Here is a 19,880-nt window from a genome sequence, read left to right on the forward strand (position 1 = left end):
CTCTCCCACTCAGTGTGCCATCTAGTCCCTTGTCTGACTGTGCGTAGAAACTCCACCTCCCCCCAAGTTCTCCTCCCCTCTCTCCCTCCCCTCTCCTCACTCTCCTCTCATCTCTCTCCTCTCCTCCCCTCTCCTCCCCTCTCCTCCCCTCTCCTCTCATCTCCTCTCCCTCTCCTCCCTCTCCTCCCCTCTCATCTCATCTCCTCCCCTCTCATCTCCTCCCTCTCCTCTCCTCTCCTCTCCTCTCTCCTCTCCTCTCCCTCTCCTCTCCTCTCCTCTCCTCTCCTCTCCTCTCCTCTCCTCTCTCCTCTCCTCTCCTCTCCTCTCCCTCCCCTCTCCTCTCCTCTCCTCTCCTCTCAGTCTCTGCGCTGTGGAATCCCAGGCAGCGTCTAATTGCAGAGTGCCTTTAGTTGGGCTAATGAGATCAGCTCCGGAGCTGGGACTCACTCACTCAAACACACCACTCTCTCACACAGACACACACACTCTCACACTCTCTCACACACACACACACACACACACACACACACACACACACACACACACACACACACACACACACACACACACACACACACCACACACACACACACTCAACACACACTCACACACACACACACCTCTCTCACACAGACATAGACACACACTCTCAATAATACATACGCAGCTGATGCATGGAACCGGAGCGCTCCCCAAAGACATTTGGGTTTCAGGTTGGAGAAGAAAGAAAGAAAGGATTTCAGAATCTCAGGTACAGCTGACTGTGTGTGTGTGTGTGTGTGTGTGTGTGTGTGTGTGTGTGTGTGTGTGTGTGTGTGTGTGTGTGTGTGTGTGTGTGTGTGTGTGTGTGTGTGTGTGTGTGTGTGTGTGTGTGTGTGTGTGTGTGTGTGTGTGTGAGAGAGAGAGCGAGCGAGAGAGGCGAGAGGCAGGGTAAAAGAGGTGGAGAAACCAGAGAGAGAGAGAGAGAGAGAAAGGGAGAGAGCAGAGTGGACTGGAGGGGAGGGGGACGGGAAATACACGGGCGAGCGAGGGAGAGAGAGGGAGGCAGACGGGAAGTCTGCAGCAGCGGACGAGACAGAACAACGAGGCGGGAGAGGTAGAGGAGAGGGAGAAGGAGAGAGAGAGAGAGAAGGAGGTGGAGAAGGGGCCCCGCGCAGGAGAGGGCTACGCGGTGGAGAAGGAACAGAGAAAAGTTATAAGAAGTAAGTACTGTAGGAGAGAGAAGAGAGAGGAGGAGGGGGGGGTGTCAAGGACAGAGAAAGAACGACGTAGTAAAAAAAAGAAATAAACAACTACAAGAGGTAGAGAAGAGAGAGAGAGAGAGAGAGAGAGAAGGGAAACGAGTGGCAGGAAGGAAGGGGAGGGAAGTCTGGCTGCAAAAAAAAAAAAAAAAAGGAAAAAAAGCTGAAGAAAAGTTTTCTTGTGGGAAAGACACAGATGAGGAAAGCAGAGCGGGTGAATGACTGGGCTGGAGCGCGCTGGGAGGGGAGGAAGCCAGTTGTTTTCTAAGGCGTTTTCTGCACCAGCCTCCCCGGACCCCTTTCGGACATGTACACGGACCGCGGCCGGGCGCCGGGGCATCACCAGCGGCCTCTCCAGCACGCCGGCCCCTGCCAGTGCCCCCACTGCGTCTGCTACGAGCCGCCGGTACCCCCACCGCGGGGAGCCGGGGTACCGCGTACCCCTCCCGCCGACGGAGCAGGCGGACCGCAGGGGCGACGTCCAGGCTCCGTCCCTCCGAGACGTGGGAGAGGAGGAGGGAGAGCATTTGCGGCGGACAGGAGCGGCCCTCGCCACCCACAGAGGAGGCCTGTGTTCGCGGCGCCGGGCACCTACGGCCAGTCGGACGACGTGAGCCCGGGCCACCCCTGGGACCCGAGCCCTGCCCAGTGGAAGTGCCCGCCGGAGCCGGGGGCGAGACACTACGCGCCTGTGAGGGAACAGTGTGACTGTGTGGTGTGGGCCGATGCCGGGACACGCCCCTTTAACACCAGGCCACCGCAGCCGCTGCCGCCCCCGCAGTTCAGGGGTCAGGTGAGACACCGGCGCTCTGTGAAGTACGTCTCGGAGGAGGAGGAGCGGTGCTGGGAATGCGACGCCAGACACTATCATTTGGATCCGCACGCCCCCTTCGGTCTCCCGCCTGGCCGCTTGCACGTGCCCAACGGCCACTGTGGACCCAGGCCCGTGCGCGTGGAGGGCGGGGACGAGAGAGATAGCCGGCCGAGCAGATTGCAGGGTGGATCAGAGGGCGGCTGTAATGGACGGAGTCGCTCTCAGGAGGCTTTCTTCTCCACCGAGGTCCCGCAGAGGAACCAGCTCAGGCGGAAAGGGGCCCACGTCGCCCCCGCCGACCCCTCGAGCAAGGAGCCCCAGACGACGCTGGCCTCCGACAGCCAGCACCGGCACCACCGGCCCCAGGGACCGGACCTGGCGAGGCAGAAGGGTAGACAGAAGGATTCTGTCCGCGATCAAATCCGCCAAGTGGTCACGGACCTGGAGGGCGTGCTGGGGGGTCTGAAGCAGGTCCACGTGGAGATGAGAGAGGTACGAGGGGGGCCTGGTCACTGTTGTGTTCACATTAACCCGGGGTAGAGGTACGAGGGGGGCCTGGTCACTGTTGTGTTCACATTAACCCGGGGTAGAGGTACGAGGGGGGCCTGGTCACTGTTGTGTTCACATTAACCCGGGGTAGAGGTACGAGGGGGGCCTGGTCACTGTTGTGTTCACATTAACCCGGGGCAGAGGTACGAGGGGGGCCTGGTCACTGTTGTGTTCACATTAACCCGGGGCAGAGGTACGAGGGGGGCCTGGTCACTGTTGTGTTCACATTAACCCAGGGTAGAGGTACGAGGGGGCCCTGGTCACTGTTGTGTTCACATTAACCCGGGGTAGAGGTACGAGGGGGGCCTGGTCACTGTTGTGTTCACATTAACCCGGGGCAGAGGTACGAGGGGGGCCTGTTGTGTTCACATTAACCCGGGGTAGAGGTACGAGGGGGGCCTGGTCACTGTTGTGTTCACATTAACCCGGGGCAGAGGTACGAGGGGGGCCTGGTCACTGTTGTGTTCACATTAACCCGGGGCAGAGGTACGAGGGGGGCCTGGTCACTGTTGTGTTCACATTAACCCAGGGTAGAGGTACGAGGGGGCCCTGGTCACTGTTGTGTTCACATTAACCCGGGGTAGAGGTACGAGGGGGCCCTGGTCACTGTTGTGTTCACATTAACCCGGGGCAGAGGTACGAGGGGGGCCTGTTGTGTTCACATTAACCCGGGGTAGAGGTACGAGGGGGCCCTGGTCACTGTTGTGTTCACATTAACCCAGGGTAGAGGTACGAGGGGGGCCTGGTCACTGTTGTGTTCACATTAACCCGGGGTAGAGGTACGAGGGGGGCCTGGTCACTGTTGTGTTCACATTAACCCGGGGCAGAGGTACGAGGGGGGCCTGGTCACTGTTGTGTTCACATTAACCCGGGGCAGAGGTACGAGGGGGGCCTGGTCACTGTTGTGTTCACATTAACCCGGGGCAGAGGTACGAGGGGGGCCTGTTGTGTTCACATTAACCCGGGGCAGAGGTACGAGGGGGGCCTGGTCACTGTTGTGTTCACATTAACCCGGGGGTAGAGGTACGAGGGGGGCCTGGTCACTGTTGTGTTCACATTAACCCGGGGCAGAGGTACTAAGGGGGGCCTGGTCACTGTTGAGTTCACATTAACCCGGGGCAGAGGTACGAGGGGGGCCTGGTCACTGTTGTGTTCACATTAACCCGGGGCAGAGGTACGAGGGGGGCCTGTTGTGTTCACATTAACCCGGGGCAGAGGTACGAGGGGGGCCTGTTGTGTTCACATTAACCCGGGGGCATGTTTACGTGAAGATCTGAGAATCACAGTCAGACGGTCTTTTGTAGATTAGATTAGATTAGATTAAAATGTATTGTCATCATACAGCACAAGTACAGTACAACCTAAAGAGCTTTGGCATCTAACCAGAGTGCAAATGTAGCAGTAAAGTGCAACAGCAATATACAATGTACAGGTGATTAAACTGGGTACAAAATATACAAATGAGTACTACTGACGCTCAAATGGTAGCATGACATTTTAAAAACAATGACATGCTGTTGAGTGGAATGCACAAAGGCCAGTGCAGGTCTAATTGACATTGTGTGTGTGTGTGTGTGTGTGTGTGTGTGTGTGTGTGTGTGTGTGTGTGTGTGTGTGTGTGTGTGTGTGTGTGTGTGTGTGTGTGTGTGTGTGTGTGTGTGTGTGTGTGTGTGTGTGTGTGTGTGTGTGTGTGTGTGTGTGTGTGTGTGTGTGTGTGTGTGTGTCTGTGTCTGTGTGTGTGTGTGTCTGTGTGAACATCCACCATGTCTGTGTATTGGTTGTGCATCATCATCTCTTGCAGTAGCGTTGATTGACAGCAATTTGCACTGACCTTTCAGAAACCTGCTGCATTTGGCAACATTCCGGGCAACACATTAAAAAGCCTGGCTTGACACTGTTACTAAATTACACTTCACTTTTACAGTATTCATTAAAAAGCCTGGCTTGACACTGTTACTAAATTACACTTCACTTTTACAGTATTCATTAAAAAGCCTTCTCTGAGACTGTTACTAAATGAAGATTCTCTTTACAGTATTCATTAAAAAGCCTTCTCTGAGACTGTTACTAAATGAAGATTCTCTTTACAGTATTCATTAAAAAGCCTTCTCTGAGACTGTTACTAAATGAAGCTTCTCTTTACAGTATTCATTAAAAAGCCTTCTCTGAGACTGTTATTAAATTACGCTTCACTTTACAGTATTCATTAAAAAGCCTTCTCTGAGACTGTTATTAAATTACACTTCACTTCATTAAAAAGCCTTCTCTCATTAAAAAGCCTCTCTTTACAGTATCCATCTTGCAAGTGGTGTAAAATAGCATCGACCAACAGTTGAAGGGCTCTATGGAAAAGCCTGACATCATATCCATCATAACCTTCTATTGTAGGATGTCAAAACAATATATATACAGCATAGATGCAAAATGAGACACAATTGGAAACTAGCTAAATGAACCTTGATATATTGAATAGTTGATCATTACTTTATCTGTCTAGTCACATGGTGAGGGGAAGTGTTCTTTAATACAGTGTGTGTCTGTCTTTTTGTGTGTGCCTTTTTCTCCTATTTTGTCCCCAATATAGTCACTATGCCAGTTCCTCACTTATGTCACGGTCCTGGTCGTTGTGCTACCCTCTGTTGGTCTGGGGAGGGTGTAGACCACCACACGCTACCCTCTGTCGGTCTGGGGAGGGTGTAGACTACCATACGCTACCCTCTGTCGGTCTAGGGAGGGTATAGACTACCACATGCTACCCTCTGTCGGTCTGGGGAGGGTGTAGACTACTGGGGAGGGTGTAGACTACCACACTCTACCCTCTGTTGGTCTGGGGAGGGTGTAGACCACCACACGCTACCCTCTGTTGGTCTGGGGAGGGTGTAGACCACCACACGCTACCCTCTGTTGGTCTGGGGAGGGTGTAGACCACACGCCTGATACAAGTGGAGTCGCCAGCCGCTTCTTTTCACCTGACCACTAGGGGGTTTCACTGGGAGAGGGTAACGCACACAGAGGTTCACGCTATCTCCCCCAGATCCCCTCCCTGCTGGAAAGGTGCCCTGACCTACCAGTAGAAGGCGCTATGACAATGATCAGGACTAATACCCTCACCGTAGCCGGAGGCATAGATATATATAGAACACTAGATAGCTTGCCCGCGCTGCCGGCCAATGGAGAGCGATGTCACTGAACCGCCGCCATCTTGCTCCAGTTAGCCTTGAGTGAGAGTGAGTGAGCTGCACAGACAAAAATACTCATAACTCGCTGAAATATTGACGGATTTACAAACGGTTTGGTTTATTACAAGCATTATTAACATGGCTATGATTCAAGTGGTTTGTAAAAAAAAAAACATCTTTAATTTTTTTTATAAGTATGCAGTATCATAACTACATATTTGATGTTTATAGCAAACCAACCCGTTTGTAAATCCGTCAATATTTCAGCGAGTTATGAGTATTTTTGTCTGTGCAGCTCACTCACTCTCACTCAAGGCTAACTGGAGCAAGATGGCGGCGGTTCAGTGACGCTGGTGACTCCGCCTTAAGCTATCTAGTGTTCTATAGATATCTATGGCTGGAGGTACCTCTACCGGGAATTGAACCCGGGTCTCTGCGGTGGTAGGAGAGTGCTGACCCAGTGTGTGTGTGTGTGTCTGACATGAACCCAACTTCTACTGTCATGCAGGTGGTGGATCACATTGATCGTCTGACGGCCAACATCGACCTGAGTGAGCAGCAGCCCAGTATCGCCCCGGCGGGAGCCGGTGTCACCCCCCACCAGGGAGGCCACGCTGTCACCCCCCACCAGGGAGGCCGCGCTGTCGCCCCCCACCAGGGAGGCCATGGTGTCGCCCTGCTACCGAGTCACCAGCACCGAGACGAGGACCACATCATCCTAAGAACTAACTCTCCCTCTCCCATACACATGGCGGCTGTCGTCAAGACCAACCGCATCGCGCTGCCCAAAGAGAACCAACACGACCGGCGTGGTATGAATGGCCACCCGCCGCACCTCTACCCGGCCAGAGACTCCAACCACGCCGGTGAGGCCCAGCCAGAGGCCCCCCCGCGGAGCCTGGACCCCACGGTTGTCGTGGTCGGAAACAGTACGTCCGGCTCGAGAACTCACAAGCCCCCGCGGTACCCCCACAACGGGAGGTGCGGGAAGGGCCCCGGCCAGCCTCCCGGCTCCCTCAAGGCTCCCGCCTACCCCGGGAGAGGCCGGCAGAGCAGCAGCATGGTGTGAAGGAGGGGGGTCGGCAGCCCCAGCATGGTGTGAAGGAGGGGGGTCGGCAGCCCCAGTGCCATGGGGGCCTGAAACATGAGACCCTGCTACACTGAGTGGAGGTCAGAGCAGCAGGCAGGGAACAACTCATGGTACGTTTACGCACAGACTCACTTTGATTTTTCTTCTTCTTTTTTTTCTTTTTTTTTACATGTTGATGTTTCCGTCGATGGCGCCTGGCTGTACTCAATGACGTTTGCCATGTTTACTAGCTGTGTTTTATCTGAATCAGTAAATGAGTTGCAGTGATCCCTCTGTTACACAGGGGGGCTGTGTGTGTGTGTGTGTGTGTGTGTGTGTGTGTGTGTGTGTGTGTGTGCGCGTGCGGTTGTGTGTGTGTGCGTGTGCGTGTGTGTGTGTGTGTGTGTGTGTGTGTGTGTGTGCGTGCGGTTGTGTGAGTGTGTGTGGGCGGGAGGCGTAGTATGTCTGGTTGCTTTTGTTGATGTCACGTGACTTCCCACTCTCCCACTAACTTAGCCACGACTTAGAGGGAACCGAGGAGGGAGCTGGCAGGCGCTCGGCGCGTTCTGGCAGAAGAAGGAGCCCACAGTCATTTGGTGTGAATTAGTTGACACAGAAGAGGCGTCGTTGTATTTACAGCATAGGATGATAATAGCCATGACTCACAACTGGCATCGGTTACCGGCTCAACAAAGAAGTCGTCCATCTTGCGCTGTTGTAATACACATCAAAACAGCGCTCTGATCTACAAGTGTAACGGGTCTGCGCTACGGAAAAAAGACGGGATGTTACATCCCCGAGCAGATTTTCCCAGAACGGGACAAATCAAACGGCAGAATGTCAATGTTCACAAGATGTCCACCGTTGCAGACGCTGGAGTGCGTTCCTGTGTGTGGACGCTACCCTCTTGTGCGGAGTATGCGTAACTGCAATCTGTTTTTCTGGCCTTTTCTGGAGTTGGGCAAGCACAATCTGGTTTTAATCATAAAGCCTCTGGCCACGTGCCAGAATGGAATGAGGCAAACCCTCGTTATATATGCGATGGCCATATAAACACTAGCACTTCTACACATCAGTCACCCTGCCAGGCAGCTCTCTGGATTGTAGAGAGAGAGAGAGAGGTAGAGAGGGAGAGAGGGAGAGAGAGGGAGAGAGAGGAGAGAGAGAGAGAGAGAGAGAGAGAGAGAGAGAGAGAGAGAGAGAGAGAGAGAGAGAGAGAGAGAGAGAGAGAGAGAGAGAGAGAGAGAGAGAGACTCGGTTACCGCAAGCTAAAGACGGGCTCTGCAATGTGGCTTCAGGTTGAAGGGGAACACCACGCGAGCTGAGAGTTCAGATATATTACATCCGTGTTCCTGTAGGAAGGTTCTATGAATAGGTTACGTCCGTGTTCCTGTAGGAAGGTTCTATGAATAGGTTACGTCCGTGTTCCTGTAGGAAGGTTCTATGAATAGGTTACGTCCGTGTTCCTGTAGGAAGGTTCTATGAATAGGTTACGTCCGTGTTCCTGTAGGAAGGTTCTATGAATAGGTTACGTCCGTGTTCCTGTAGGAAGGTTCTATGAATAGGTTACGTCCGTGTTCCTGTAATAATAATAATAATAATAATAACTTCATTTTATATAGCGCCTTTCAAAAGACCCAAAGTCGCTTTACATAGGGGGGGGGGAATAACAAAAGTAACAAACATAGTGGACAGACACAACAGAACCTGTAGGAAGGTTCTATGAATATGTTACGTCCGTGTTCCTGTAGGAAGGTTCAATGAATATTAGTGAACATGAGTCGCTCTGCGTCGAAGCCAGAAACAAGAGGAGTAAGAGTCAAACTTGAGATGTATGTCATCATTAGTAGGGCTGACCTCTCCTAGACGCTGTTAGTCGTTAGCCAATTGGCATGCACACACACACACACACACACACACACACCCCTCTCACACACACACCCCTCTCACACACACACCCCTCTCACACACACACCCCTCACACACACACACACACACACACACACACACACACACACACACACACACACACACACACACACACACACACACCCCTCACACACACACACACACACACACACACACACACCCCTCACACACACACACCCCCCTCACACACATACCATGCCAAATTTCAGCCTCCTAGGAGAATTTTTTGTGGACCGACTGACCTATTCGGTTGTTAAGTCTGACGCCACGTATATTCATGTCCGGGGCCAAACGCTCCGCTTCAGACAGCAGGAGATACTAGGAGCACGTACCTCAAGCGTATTCTTTATGACTCAGATCTATAAAAACAACAAGGGACATTGAGGCAGCTCCAGACTGATGACACCACAAAGTAGAGTTTTAGCCACTCTGGTTTGGGGATTTGGGAGAAATGATTCATGTTCACTGACTTTTCTTTGGACCGTCTTAGACCGTAGGGATAACATGCATGAATTCCTAAATTGGGAAGTATTGTGTTCCCGTACAGCGTATCAAAGATTATAACGGGTTTCATGAGCCAGTTGTCATTTAATTTCATTCCAAACCTTTATTTCAACTCGTAAGACACTGAGGTTTACCCTCATTCACAGCGACAACGAGCTTACAAAACAAGACACAGTTCATCAGCAATTTCATACATATAGGCACAATAAATGAGAATAAACAGTAGGAAAGATACGTCACGTAACGACCCCACAGAGCTGCTGGTCGTAGCTCAGAAAGTGTGGAGCTGCTTCATAGGCAGGTCATAGGTCATATGAATGGGAGAATGATTTTAAGGACCCACTGAATGTTTGTTTGGGGTTTTACACCCAAATGAGCTTCATTGTATGACAGTGTTCTCAGAACTGAGACGCGGAACGTTCCAGTATCAACAGAGTTTACCCCCTGGGTGCTCTCAGTGTCGCCATCTTGACCATCTCAAGGAGCAGCTATAGACTGATGACACCACAAAGTAGAGTTTTAGCCACTCTGGTTTTGGGATTTGGGAGAAATTATTCACGTTCACTGACGTTTCTTTGGACCGTCTTAGACCGTCTTAGACCATAGGGATAACATGCATGAATTCCTAAATTGGGAAGTGTATCGTGTTCCCTCTTTGAATGGTTATAAACCGTGTACAGCGTATTAAAGATTATAAAAGGGTTTCATAAGCCAGTTTTCAGTTCAAACCTTTATTTCAACTCGTAAGACACTGAGGTTTCCCCCATTTACAGCGATGAAAACAAAAACACAGTTTATCAGCAAATGCATACATATAGGCACAATAAATAAGAATAAACAATAACATATCAGCTGAGACGGTTACAAGTCGACACACGGTGGTCGGAGATCATACTTTTAAATGCAGCGAGAGAAGGAAGAACCTTCAGCTTCCAGTTACACATGTAGTTAGTTATTAGTTATCTACATCGTTTTTTTTTAATCTATTTTTTTTGTTCTCACTTTTATCTGTATTTTTTCTCCCATCCCAATTTTTTGTCATTATGCCAATTCCCTTCCTGGTCGTTGCGCGCATTGCCCCACTGTCTGCCTAGGGGGGGTGAAGACTACCACATGCCTCCTCCGATACATGTGGAGTCAGCCAGCCGCTTCTTTTCACCTGACAGCGAGGAGTCTCACTGGGGGAACGTAACGCGTGGGAGGTTCACGCTATTTCCCCCCGATCCCCTCCCTGCTGAACAGGCGCCCCGACCGACCAGTAGGAGTCACAGTTTACAACGACCAGGACACACACATACCCCGCCGGCTTCCCACCCGCTAACACTGCCAATTGTGTTAGTAGGGACGACTGACCAAGCCGGAGGTACCGCTGACAGCTGGATTCGAACCCAGAGTCTCTGCGGTGGTAGGCGAGTGCATTCTCCACTGCGCTACCCAGCCGCCCTGGTTATGTAGATAGTTATTCATATTTATTATTGTTATATTGTAGAAATGTGTGCATTGAAATGTCTGTAAAGTCTCGACGACATTGAAAATGAGGGTGACCTCAATTGTCTTTTCGAGTATAAATAAAGGTTGATGAACTGGGCAACTTAGATAGCACAAAGAAATTAAACTCATTATAATGTTTGATACGATGTAAGGTTCGCAACAATTTCCTCTGTAGAACATATACGAAGAAGACACATATTAGATTACACTGTGGGCTTCCTATTTTGGAAAAGGTCATGTATCATGGTTTCTGAAGGCTAGAACACTTGTTGGATTGTATTAGAGCCTGGTAGGCGGGTTCAGCACAGTGCCAAGTTTCTCAACACTAAAGAGATCAGTGAAATCATGGCCATAGGTTACAAGTCAAGATCACGCCAGACTATTAGGCTATGTTCACACTGCAGACGAGTGGCCCAAATCTGATTTCTTTGCTCATAATGTGACTCAGGTGTGATTCTTTCACAACAGTGTGAGCAGCACAAATCACATGGAATCTGATTTTTTTGCAATGCAACCTCAGTCTGAACAGTCATGGCACTTTCATGTAACCTTTACGTCACTCTATTGACATTTGTCACAATTGTTTTACGTCCATCTTCTTTATTGTTCATTTGCGCATCCGGGTCGGTTCAGGAGCTCAGTCAGAAGGCTTGCAGTGTGAACGTAGCCAGAGGGAGAGAGAGAGAGAGAGGGACAGAGAGAGAGAGAGACAGAGAGAGAGAACGGGACAGAGAGAGAGAGATATAGATAGAGAGAGAGAGAAAGGGACAGAGAAAGAGAGAGACGGAGAGAAAGAGAAAGGGAGAGAGGGACAGAGAGAGAGAGCGAGAGAGGGACAGAGAGAGTGAAAGAGAAAGAGAGGGACAGAAAGAGAAAGAGAGACAGAGAGAGAGAAAGAGATAGACAGAGAAAGAGAGAGAAAGGGACAGAGAGAGAGAAAGAGACTGAGAGATATGAGACAGAGAGAGAGAAAGAGAGACACAGGGAGAGAGACGGAGAGACACAGGGAGAGAGACAGAGAGAGGCAGAGAGAGAGACAGAGAAAGAGACAGAGAGAGACAGAGAGAGAGAGAGAGAGAGAGATAGACAGAGAAAGAGAGAGGAAGGGACAGAGAGAGAGAAAGAGAGAGACTGAGAGAGCGATAAAGAGAAAGAGAGACAGAGAGAGAGAGAGACACACACAGGGAGAGAGACAGAGAGAGACAGAGAAAGAGAGACAGAGAGAGAGAGCGAGAGAGAAAGAGGGGGGGGGGGGGGGGTGGATGAGGAGAAGCATGAATGACGTGTGGTCCACTGGGGACGCACACACACTGTAGGCCCAGTGGGCTGGATGGTGAATTTAAATGCTGTTTTTTTCTATTGTCTCCAGCAGGAGCTGAATGCCACTGAGACGAGCTGTCAAGCAGGTAGAAACAAGAGCTTGTGCCGAACGTGGAGCTATTTCCAGGAGGAGAGGACTCCTCGAAAGAGACGAGCCATTCCATTATGCAAGCCGGGGTGTGATGCACACAACTACAGCGGGCGTGTGCGTGTGCGTGTGTGTGTGTGTGTGTGTGTGTGTGTGTGTGTGTGTGTGTGTGCAACAGAGGATGTGGGGAACAGAGGATGTGGGGAACAACACTTGTGCTTGTAAACCTTCCCCACTCTGAACCCTTCCCCGGGCCAATTTCCACTTGTGTTGTTGTCACATTTACCAAAGAAGAAGAAGAATAGCAACAGGAGAAGATGGGACAGGGATGCTGGGGGAACGATAAGATAGGACTAGGAATACATTGATGAGCTAGGACTAGGAGTACATTGATGAGCTAGGACTAGGAGTACAATGAGCTAGGACAAGAATACATTGATGAGCTAGGACTAGGAATACATTGATGAGCTAGGACTAGGAATACATTGATGAGCTAGGACTAGGAATACATTGATGAGCTAGGACTAGGAATACATTGATGAGCTAGGACTAGGAATACATTGATGAGCTAGGACTAGGAATACATTGATGAGCTAGGACTAGGAATATATTGATAAACTAGGACTAGGAATATATTGATAAACTAGGACTAGGAATATATTGATAAACTAGGACTAGGAATACATTGATAAGCTAACTATAGGGATACATTGCAATGTAATGGAATACTCTGTACTTTTCTGTTACGGATCCTTTTGGAAGTTCTTTCGGAAGTTAAACTGATTCTAGAATGGTTGTATTTTGACAGCTGAATGTCTTGCATTTGTACATGATGAAATAAATGGACTCATGTGAGTAATTACACTATCCATGTGATATGATTTTGGACTTGATTTTCTTTTAACCTAATGAACGGAGAGCGTATTCTGATTGGCTGGAAACTGTTTGGTTTATTACAAACGTTATTAACGTGGCTATGATTCTTGCTTGGAAGAATTTTTATTTGATTTATTTTTATTTTCATATGAAAGTCCATTATAAGTATGCAGTATGATAACTACATCTCCGACGTTTTTAACAAACCAAACCGTTAAAGATTTAGCAAGCTATGGTTATTTCAATAGTACATGCACTATAGACATTCATGTTATGAGTGGGCGTGCTACCCTGTAGCAAGATGGCCGCCATGTGGCAACGTCGGTCTCCGTTGGCCAGCAGGTGAGTCATCTAGTCTTTATTTTTTTTTGTATTTTATTTTTTTATTCTTTTTTAAACAAACACATAAACAAACATGACAACACACGATTAGATATACAGGCATTGTAAAACAGTGTACATCAGTTAACTCATCGTTTGGATAAATGTCTTATACAAGATATACCCCTAATACCTGCTATCTATTCCCCTACACACATATGCTCCTGCTCGCACCCCCCGCCCTGGACCCCCCCATGGATAATCCATCCATTATCCTTCGCTTCTACCCAAACACTACCATTAAATGCTAGCTTTTATTCTCTCCACCACTTCTAACCACATTGTCAATTTGGATTCATTGAGACCCAAAGTTCTTGCTGTAGATATTTCTAGATAAATCACATCGAGATATGTAAGAATCCAGACCTTTCGGCAAATTTTTTCCGGTTGAAACCATCGTGATGCTATCAGTTTTTTAGCCACTGTAATACCAGCTAAAACCAATCTCTTTTGTTGTATAGGTACTGCATATTCAAAAACATCATTCAGCAGTAATATAGAGGGGTGTACAGGTATATTCAGAATTAAGAGATTTGATAATTGCTGGGTCACTTCTTTCCAGAATATCTTAACTGGTGGGCAGTCACAATACATGTGCATAAATGTCCCTTCGTCCCCATTTGTACATAGGGAGCATTTGGAGTCTTGTCATCTAGTCTTTATATATATTTATGGTCACGCCGATCTCCTTTGGTATCCTGAAAGATGGCTACCATCGAATTTTGATATTGTTATCATTGAAACAAGCATTGTTTCATGTGTTGACAGCACATGCCGCTCAGAGAAATTGTCTCAACTCACAGTCACTGGAATATTGAGCCAAATAATGACTTTGTCACGATAACAACACATCAAACCAACACGCGTTAGCAACACTGAGCTACATGATAAAAACTGTAATAACTATTCAATAAGCAATAAGGTGGGACAACCTTATCACCACCGACAACCAGGCTTCAGCGGCAGCAGCAACAGCCACTTCAGCTTTGACGGCGGCGGTCGCGGCTACATCAGCGGTCGCGTTAGCGGTAACAGCAGCTGAGGCGGCGTCTGCGGCCGTAGCAGCGGAGGTGGGGGCCGCCTATCCGAGTGGGGGCTCGAGAGCCACGTCTTCCTCCTCCAGAGCGCTACGGTGGAGCTCCAACGGGCTGCAGAGAGTTCATCACGCAGTGTTCCCTTGTTTTCAGCTTACAGCCTCTCACTTTTCCCACTGAACTTTCCAAGGTGGCGTATATTATCACCCTGCTGACCGGTCGTGCTCTTTCCTGGGCCACGGCAGAATGGGAGATCGGCTCGGCTGTCTGCACCAGCGTTGATACCTTTACCCAGGAGTTACGGACGGTCTTCGACACCTCCCGGGTCATTTCCATCTACGAGGCAGGTGGACAGCTCATGTCCTGTCGACAAGGTAACCGCGCGGTGGCCGACTATGCCATTGAGTTTCGCATCATGGCCCGAGAGACGGGTTGGCAGGAAGGCACCGTGTGCGTTCTCTTCGTCCAGGGACTTGCGCAAGAGATGCAGGATGAGCTGGCTTCCCGGGACCTTCCTGAACGTTTGGATGACGTCATCAACCTTGGCATTCGTGTGGACAACCGTCGCCGAGAGCAAGGACGGGAGAGGGAATCATATCAGCTCCCGGTGTTGCTATCAGCTTGGCTGGCCGTTCACACTAATACAATTGGCAGTATTAGAGGGTGGGAAAGCTGAAGGGTGAGTCCTGGGCGTTGTGGACAGCGACCCCTACAGTTCGGTCAAGGCGCCTGCTCAGCAAGGGTAGGATCTAGGGAGAGATAGTGCGGCCTCCCACACGCTACACTCTCCCCGGTGAGAATCTGCGCGGCCAGGCTGGCCTGCCGGCTGGCTGCACATGCGTCGGAGGAAAGCATGTGACAGTCTCCGGTCTCTCGGACCAACAGTAGGGGAAAGTGCACAACAACCAGGAAGGGTGTGATGGGAGAAAAAAAAATAAAAACAGGCACAGGCTTTGGTAGATTCAGGGGCAGCTGGGAATTTAATGCACGAGGGGTTGGCTCGGATGTGGGGGGGTTCCTTTAGAGGCTTTAGAGGTACCTATTCCTGCTCAGGCCCTTGACGGCCAACCTCTGGGTAACGGCCTCATTACTCAGCGCACGGTGCTGGTGCGTCTCCAGGTAGCGGGGGGTCAGTGGCAGAGCATGTGAGCGGCGCGGAGCGGCCGAGAAATCCGCTCTTCGCTCTGGACGGCTTAGTTCCTGTTAGGGATTGTAATGCGACCCCAATTGCACGACACAGACAGGTAATCAGAGTTAGCCAAAACAAGGGCATCATTTATTCACAACAAAAAAGCGGCACTGTCCCTTTAAGGGAGAACTCAAAATACACAGGTGAATCTTCTAGAGTCCATGAATGAAATTAAAGTTCTGAGTCTGGTCCTGTTCAGACTCACCAGAACACTTGCCAACGGGCAACACAGCAATCAGGGGTCCATGAAAAAGGAGTGAGAACATAGGCATCCTCCCGTGGAAGCATAGAGAGCAATGACGATGCCTCACACCACAGAACACTGCCGACGTGCAACTCAGCAAACGGGACCCACGAAAAAGGAGTGAGAACATAGGAATCCTCCCGTGGAAGCATAGAGAGTGATGACGATGTCTCACACCAGGAACGAGGCCCACGGAGAGAGAGTAGGGCAGTAGATGGCACGACGTCTCACCCCAGAGACGTGGCGGTAGACGGCACGACGTCTCCCAGTGAGAACATAGGAAATCCTCCCGTGGGATTATAGAGCGAAGACAATGTCTCACCAGGAGAGCGGCGGTTGATGGTAGCATACAGAACGACCTGGCAATGAGTGGAAGGCAGTCTGCAATCCTTATGCTCTCCATGAGCTGATTGTCAACCACTCTCAGGTGCGTGAAAACTGATTGTTCGGCACGCCCCTCGTTGGAAAGCGTGCAGAGTTCCACCAGCCCTCACAGTTCCACTCTCATTCGCCCATGTTGGCCCCCCCACCAAGCCGCTCTACGCTCGCTCAGCCCTCATCTTCATTTGCGCATCAAGCGCTCCGCCGCTCCAGCCCGCTCAGCAGAATTTTTTTTTGGAGCATGATGTAAATTAGCTTGATTTGACCAAACTACAATAGTCTGCACCCCCTGGGCCCCTTAACAATTGTTTGTATTGAGCCGTATTGTATTGTACCCATTCTGCAATCTGTTATAACGTTTTCAACCATTCTACTAGCTGTCTAGCTTTACTATGCTAATGTTCGCTAGCCTAGCCGCAATGCTAAGTGTTTATACTGGCAGATCCCATTCACGTTAGCATGTAAGCTAACAACATCAGCGCTCTTTTTGTGAGACTAAACTCTCCGCTCTTGGTGGTTGATGTTGGTTTCGTTTCATCAATAAATGAGGCAGAACACAGTGAATGTATCCTTTTTTTTTTATTGCACTTTGTTTGTTTCTTGCTGAAAATAAATGTTGCTAAGTAAATAGTTCACCGAGGTGATTTAAAGATGGCGGATTTCTGTTTTGACTTAGCAGGATGTGGAGTGACTCGTTCACCCTTCTGATTGGTTGAAAATAGCCTTCATGTTTGAACTACATCGCCACCTATTGCTTTGGCATTGTACTACATGTATATTACATCAGTTTAAACCACTGCGTGATCGTGTGCAGTGCACTGAGCGGCTCGGAGCGGAGGAGAGCTCTCGCTCCGGAGTCACTCTGACCCATTTTAAAGCCCACTCCGCGCTCACTTCAAAATCAACCCGTGCTAAAGCACTTCCTCCTCATAGGCCATAATTTTTTTTTTTTTTACCTTTATTTTACCAGGTAGTCACTTGAGATCAAAGATCTCTTTTTCGAGCAAGACCTGGCCAAAATGGCAGCAAAAACTAAAAACAAACATACAAAAATACATAAAAGGCAAAGTGGGGCAAGGGGATACATTTGATACATAATGATTGCACTATTGATCTTCTACCCGGTACCTCTCCACCTCTGGGTTGTTTGTTCTCGCTCTCTCGTCCTGAGACGCTTTCCATGAATTGCTATATTGAGGAGGCATTGGCTGCTGGTCACATTCGTCCTTCCACCTCACCTGCAGGCGCTGTTATTTTTTTTTGCTCCTAAGGATGGTGGCCAGCGTCCTTGCATAGATTATCATGGTTTAAACAATGTTTCTATTAACACTTTCAGAGCCCAAGCTTAATTCCTTTTTACCCCCTTGAATGCCCAGCACCACTTCAATGTTAACGTTAATATCGCCTAATCTAAGTTTTAAATTATGGCTATGTGTCTAATCTGCCTGTCGCTTATCAAAGACTCATTTTCCAGTCAACATTGTCGTAGCAGATTGTTTTTTTATCGGTTCATTTCCGTTTTCTAGCATTTTGAAAAGCACTCGTTTTCACGACGTTCCATGATAATCGCCCTTTACTGGAATATTCTAGAACGTTGTCATTTTTCGGCCTATTTATGAATCGTTTTCAAATAAACACTAGATTATCGATAGTATATGTGTACGCATGCACGCTCATGCCACGAGCTGAAAATCGATTCTCCTAGTTCCTGACCGCTCCTTTTGTCCATGGAATGGCTATTTATGATTTTTTAATGAAGAAACTATGATTGTATTATTCCATGTGGCAAATAAAAACTCTGAACTGAACTGAACTGAACAGTCAAACAGCCATATCACATAATCACATAAAAGCTTATATCTCCGTGAAAACGGGTCTGATTATCCTAAGACTGGTAACATAGATTCCTTACCTGAGATCAGATGGTATCCAAATGGATTATTCCAATTCCTGATCGCCATTCGAAAAAATCTATCCTTTTATTGATCCACCGCGTATACTGTAAAAACACATAATCCCTGCTGCTCTGAGGCTCCAGAGTGAAGCTGATCGACGCCGGTTGCATGAGTGAGAAGTAAAATGTGGAGTCCGGGTTTTTTTTTCCTCATTCATTTTCATTGAGTTCAATCCAAAAGGGTGAATTACCATCTGGGAGACGATAGGGGGCGCTTTTTTCACATCAGTTTTCTGTGACTGCAAACGTCGATTTACCTCCGCCCCTGTATTGATTCACCCCGACCCGGAAGTTCCGTTTCTGGTAGAAGTGGATGCCTCCGACGTCGCGGTGGGGGGCGTGCTCTCTCAGAGATGCTTAAAGGACGGGAAGGTGCATCCTTGCGCTTTTTTTTCACGTCGTCTGTCCTCGGCCGAACGCAATTACGACGTGGGGAATCGGGAATTATTGGCCATTAAACTAGCATTAGAGGAATGGAGACAGTGGTTGGAGGGGGATGCACACTAATTTATTGTGTGGACCAATCACAAGAACCTGGCTTATATCCAGGGGGCTAAACGCCTTAACGCTCGCCAAGCTAGGTGGGCGTTATTCTTCACACACTTCCGCTTCTCCATCTCATTTCGGCCCGGGTCAAAAAACGTCAAACCTGACGCACTCTCTCGCCAGTTCGATCCTACGGACAGAGAGGAGATACCCCATCCCATTATTCCCCAGGCTCTTATTCTTGCTCCTGTGTCATGGGGCATAGACAGGGTGGTAAGGTCGGCACTGGCACGGGAACCTGATCCCTGGGGGGGGCCCCCGGGGGCGGCTGTATGTGCCCAAGGCTGCGCGCTCACGACTGTTGCAATGGGCGCATACCTCCTTCCTTACCGGTCACCCTGGGGCCGCCAGGACCCTGGATTTCATCCGCAGGAGGTTCTGGTGGCCCACAGCGGAGGGGGATACGCGTTCCTTTGTTGCAGCCTGCCCGGTGTGTGCGCGCAGCAAGACCTCTCGGCGTTCCCCGGCGGGTCTCCTCCGTCCTCTTCCCATTCCCAAATGTCCCTGGTCACACATATCCTTAGATTTTATTTCAGGGCTTCCCCCTTCTGATGGCCATACGACTATTTTGGTGGTGGTGGACCGCTTCTCCAAAGCGGCTCACTTCATTCCTCTCCCCAAACTCCCCACGGCTCGGGTGACAGCTGACCTAGTGGTGCAGCATGTTTTTCCGGTTCACGGGCTTCCTTTTGATATAGTCTCTGACCGGGGTCCTCAGTTCGCCTCCAGGTTCTGGAAAGTGTTTGCTTCCAGTCTCTGCGCCTGTCATCTGGGTTTCATCCCCAGTCTAACGGGCAGACGGAGCGCGTCAACCAGGATCTGGAGGGCGTTCTGAGGTGTTATGTCTCCGGTAACCCGGCAACATGGAGTCGGAAGCTGGCGTGGGCAGAGTATGCTCATAACACTCTTCTCTCTTCTTCTATGGGGTTGTCGCCTTTCCAATGCCAATATGGCTTTCAACCTCCCCTTTTTCCCGAGCAGGAGCAGGAGGCAGAGGTGCACTCCGTCCAGGCTCACATGGCTCGCTGTCGCAGGACCTGGAGCCGGGCGGCGCTGCGGAAAGCCTCTGTTAGGGCTCAGCATCAGGCCAA

At 49.7% G+C, this 19,880-nt stretch overlaps 1 protein-coding gene across 2 annotated transcripts; it reads left to right on the forward strand.

Moving 5' to 3' along the window:
• The first annotated feature begins 1,412 nt into the window (after window positions 1–1,412).
• On the forward strand, window positions 1,413–13,013 carry LOC311239500 (uncharacterized protein). 2 transcript variants are annotated; one of them, XM_084327806.1, is made up of 3 exons: window positions 1,413–2,547; window positions 6,292–6,983; window positions 12,146–13,013. In XM_084327806.1, the coding sequence occupies exons 1-2, from the start codon at window positions 1,549–1,551 to the stop codon at window positions 6,850–6,852; spliced, it is 1,560 nt and encodes a 519-aa protein (XP_084183932.1). In that variant the 5' UTR covers window positions 1,413–1,548; the 3' UTR covers window positions 6,853–6,983; window positions 12,146–13,013. The 2 variants fall into 2 exon arrangements, with proteins under 2 accessions (XP_084183932.1, XP_084183933.1); XM_084327807.1 differs by having other exon boundaries at window positions 12,149–13,013.
• The last annotated feature ends 6,867 nt before the right edge of the window (window positions 13,014–19,880 follow it).

This window comes from Notolepis coatsorum (genome assembly GCF_963971535.1).
Source record: "Notolepis coatsorum genome assembly, chromosome: 13".
NCBI classification, from domain to species: domain Eukaryota; kingdom Metazoa; phylum Chordata; class Actinopteri; order Aulopiformes; family Paralepididae; genus Notolepis; species Notolepis coatsorum.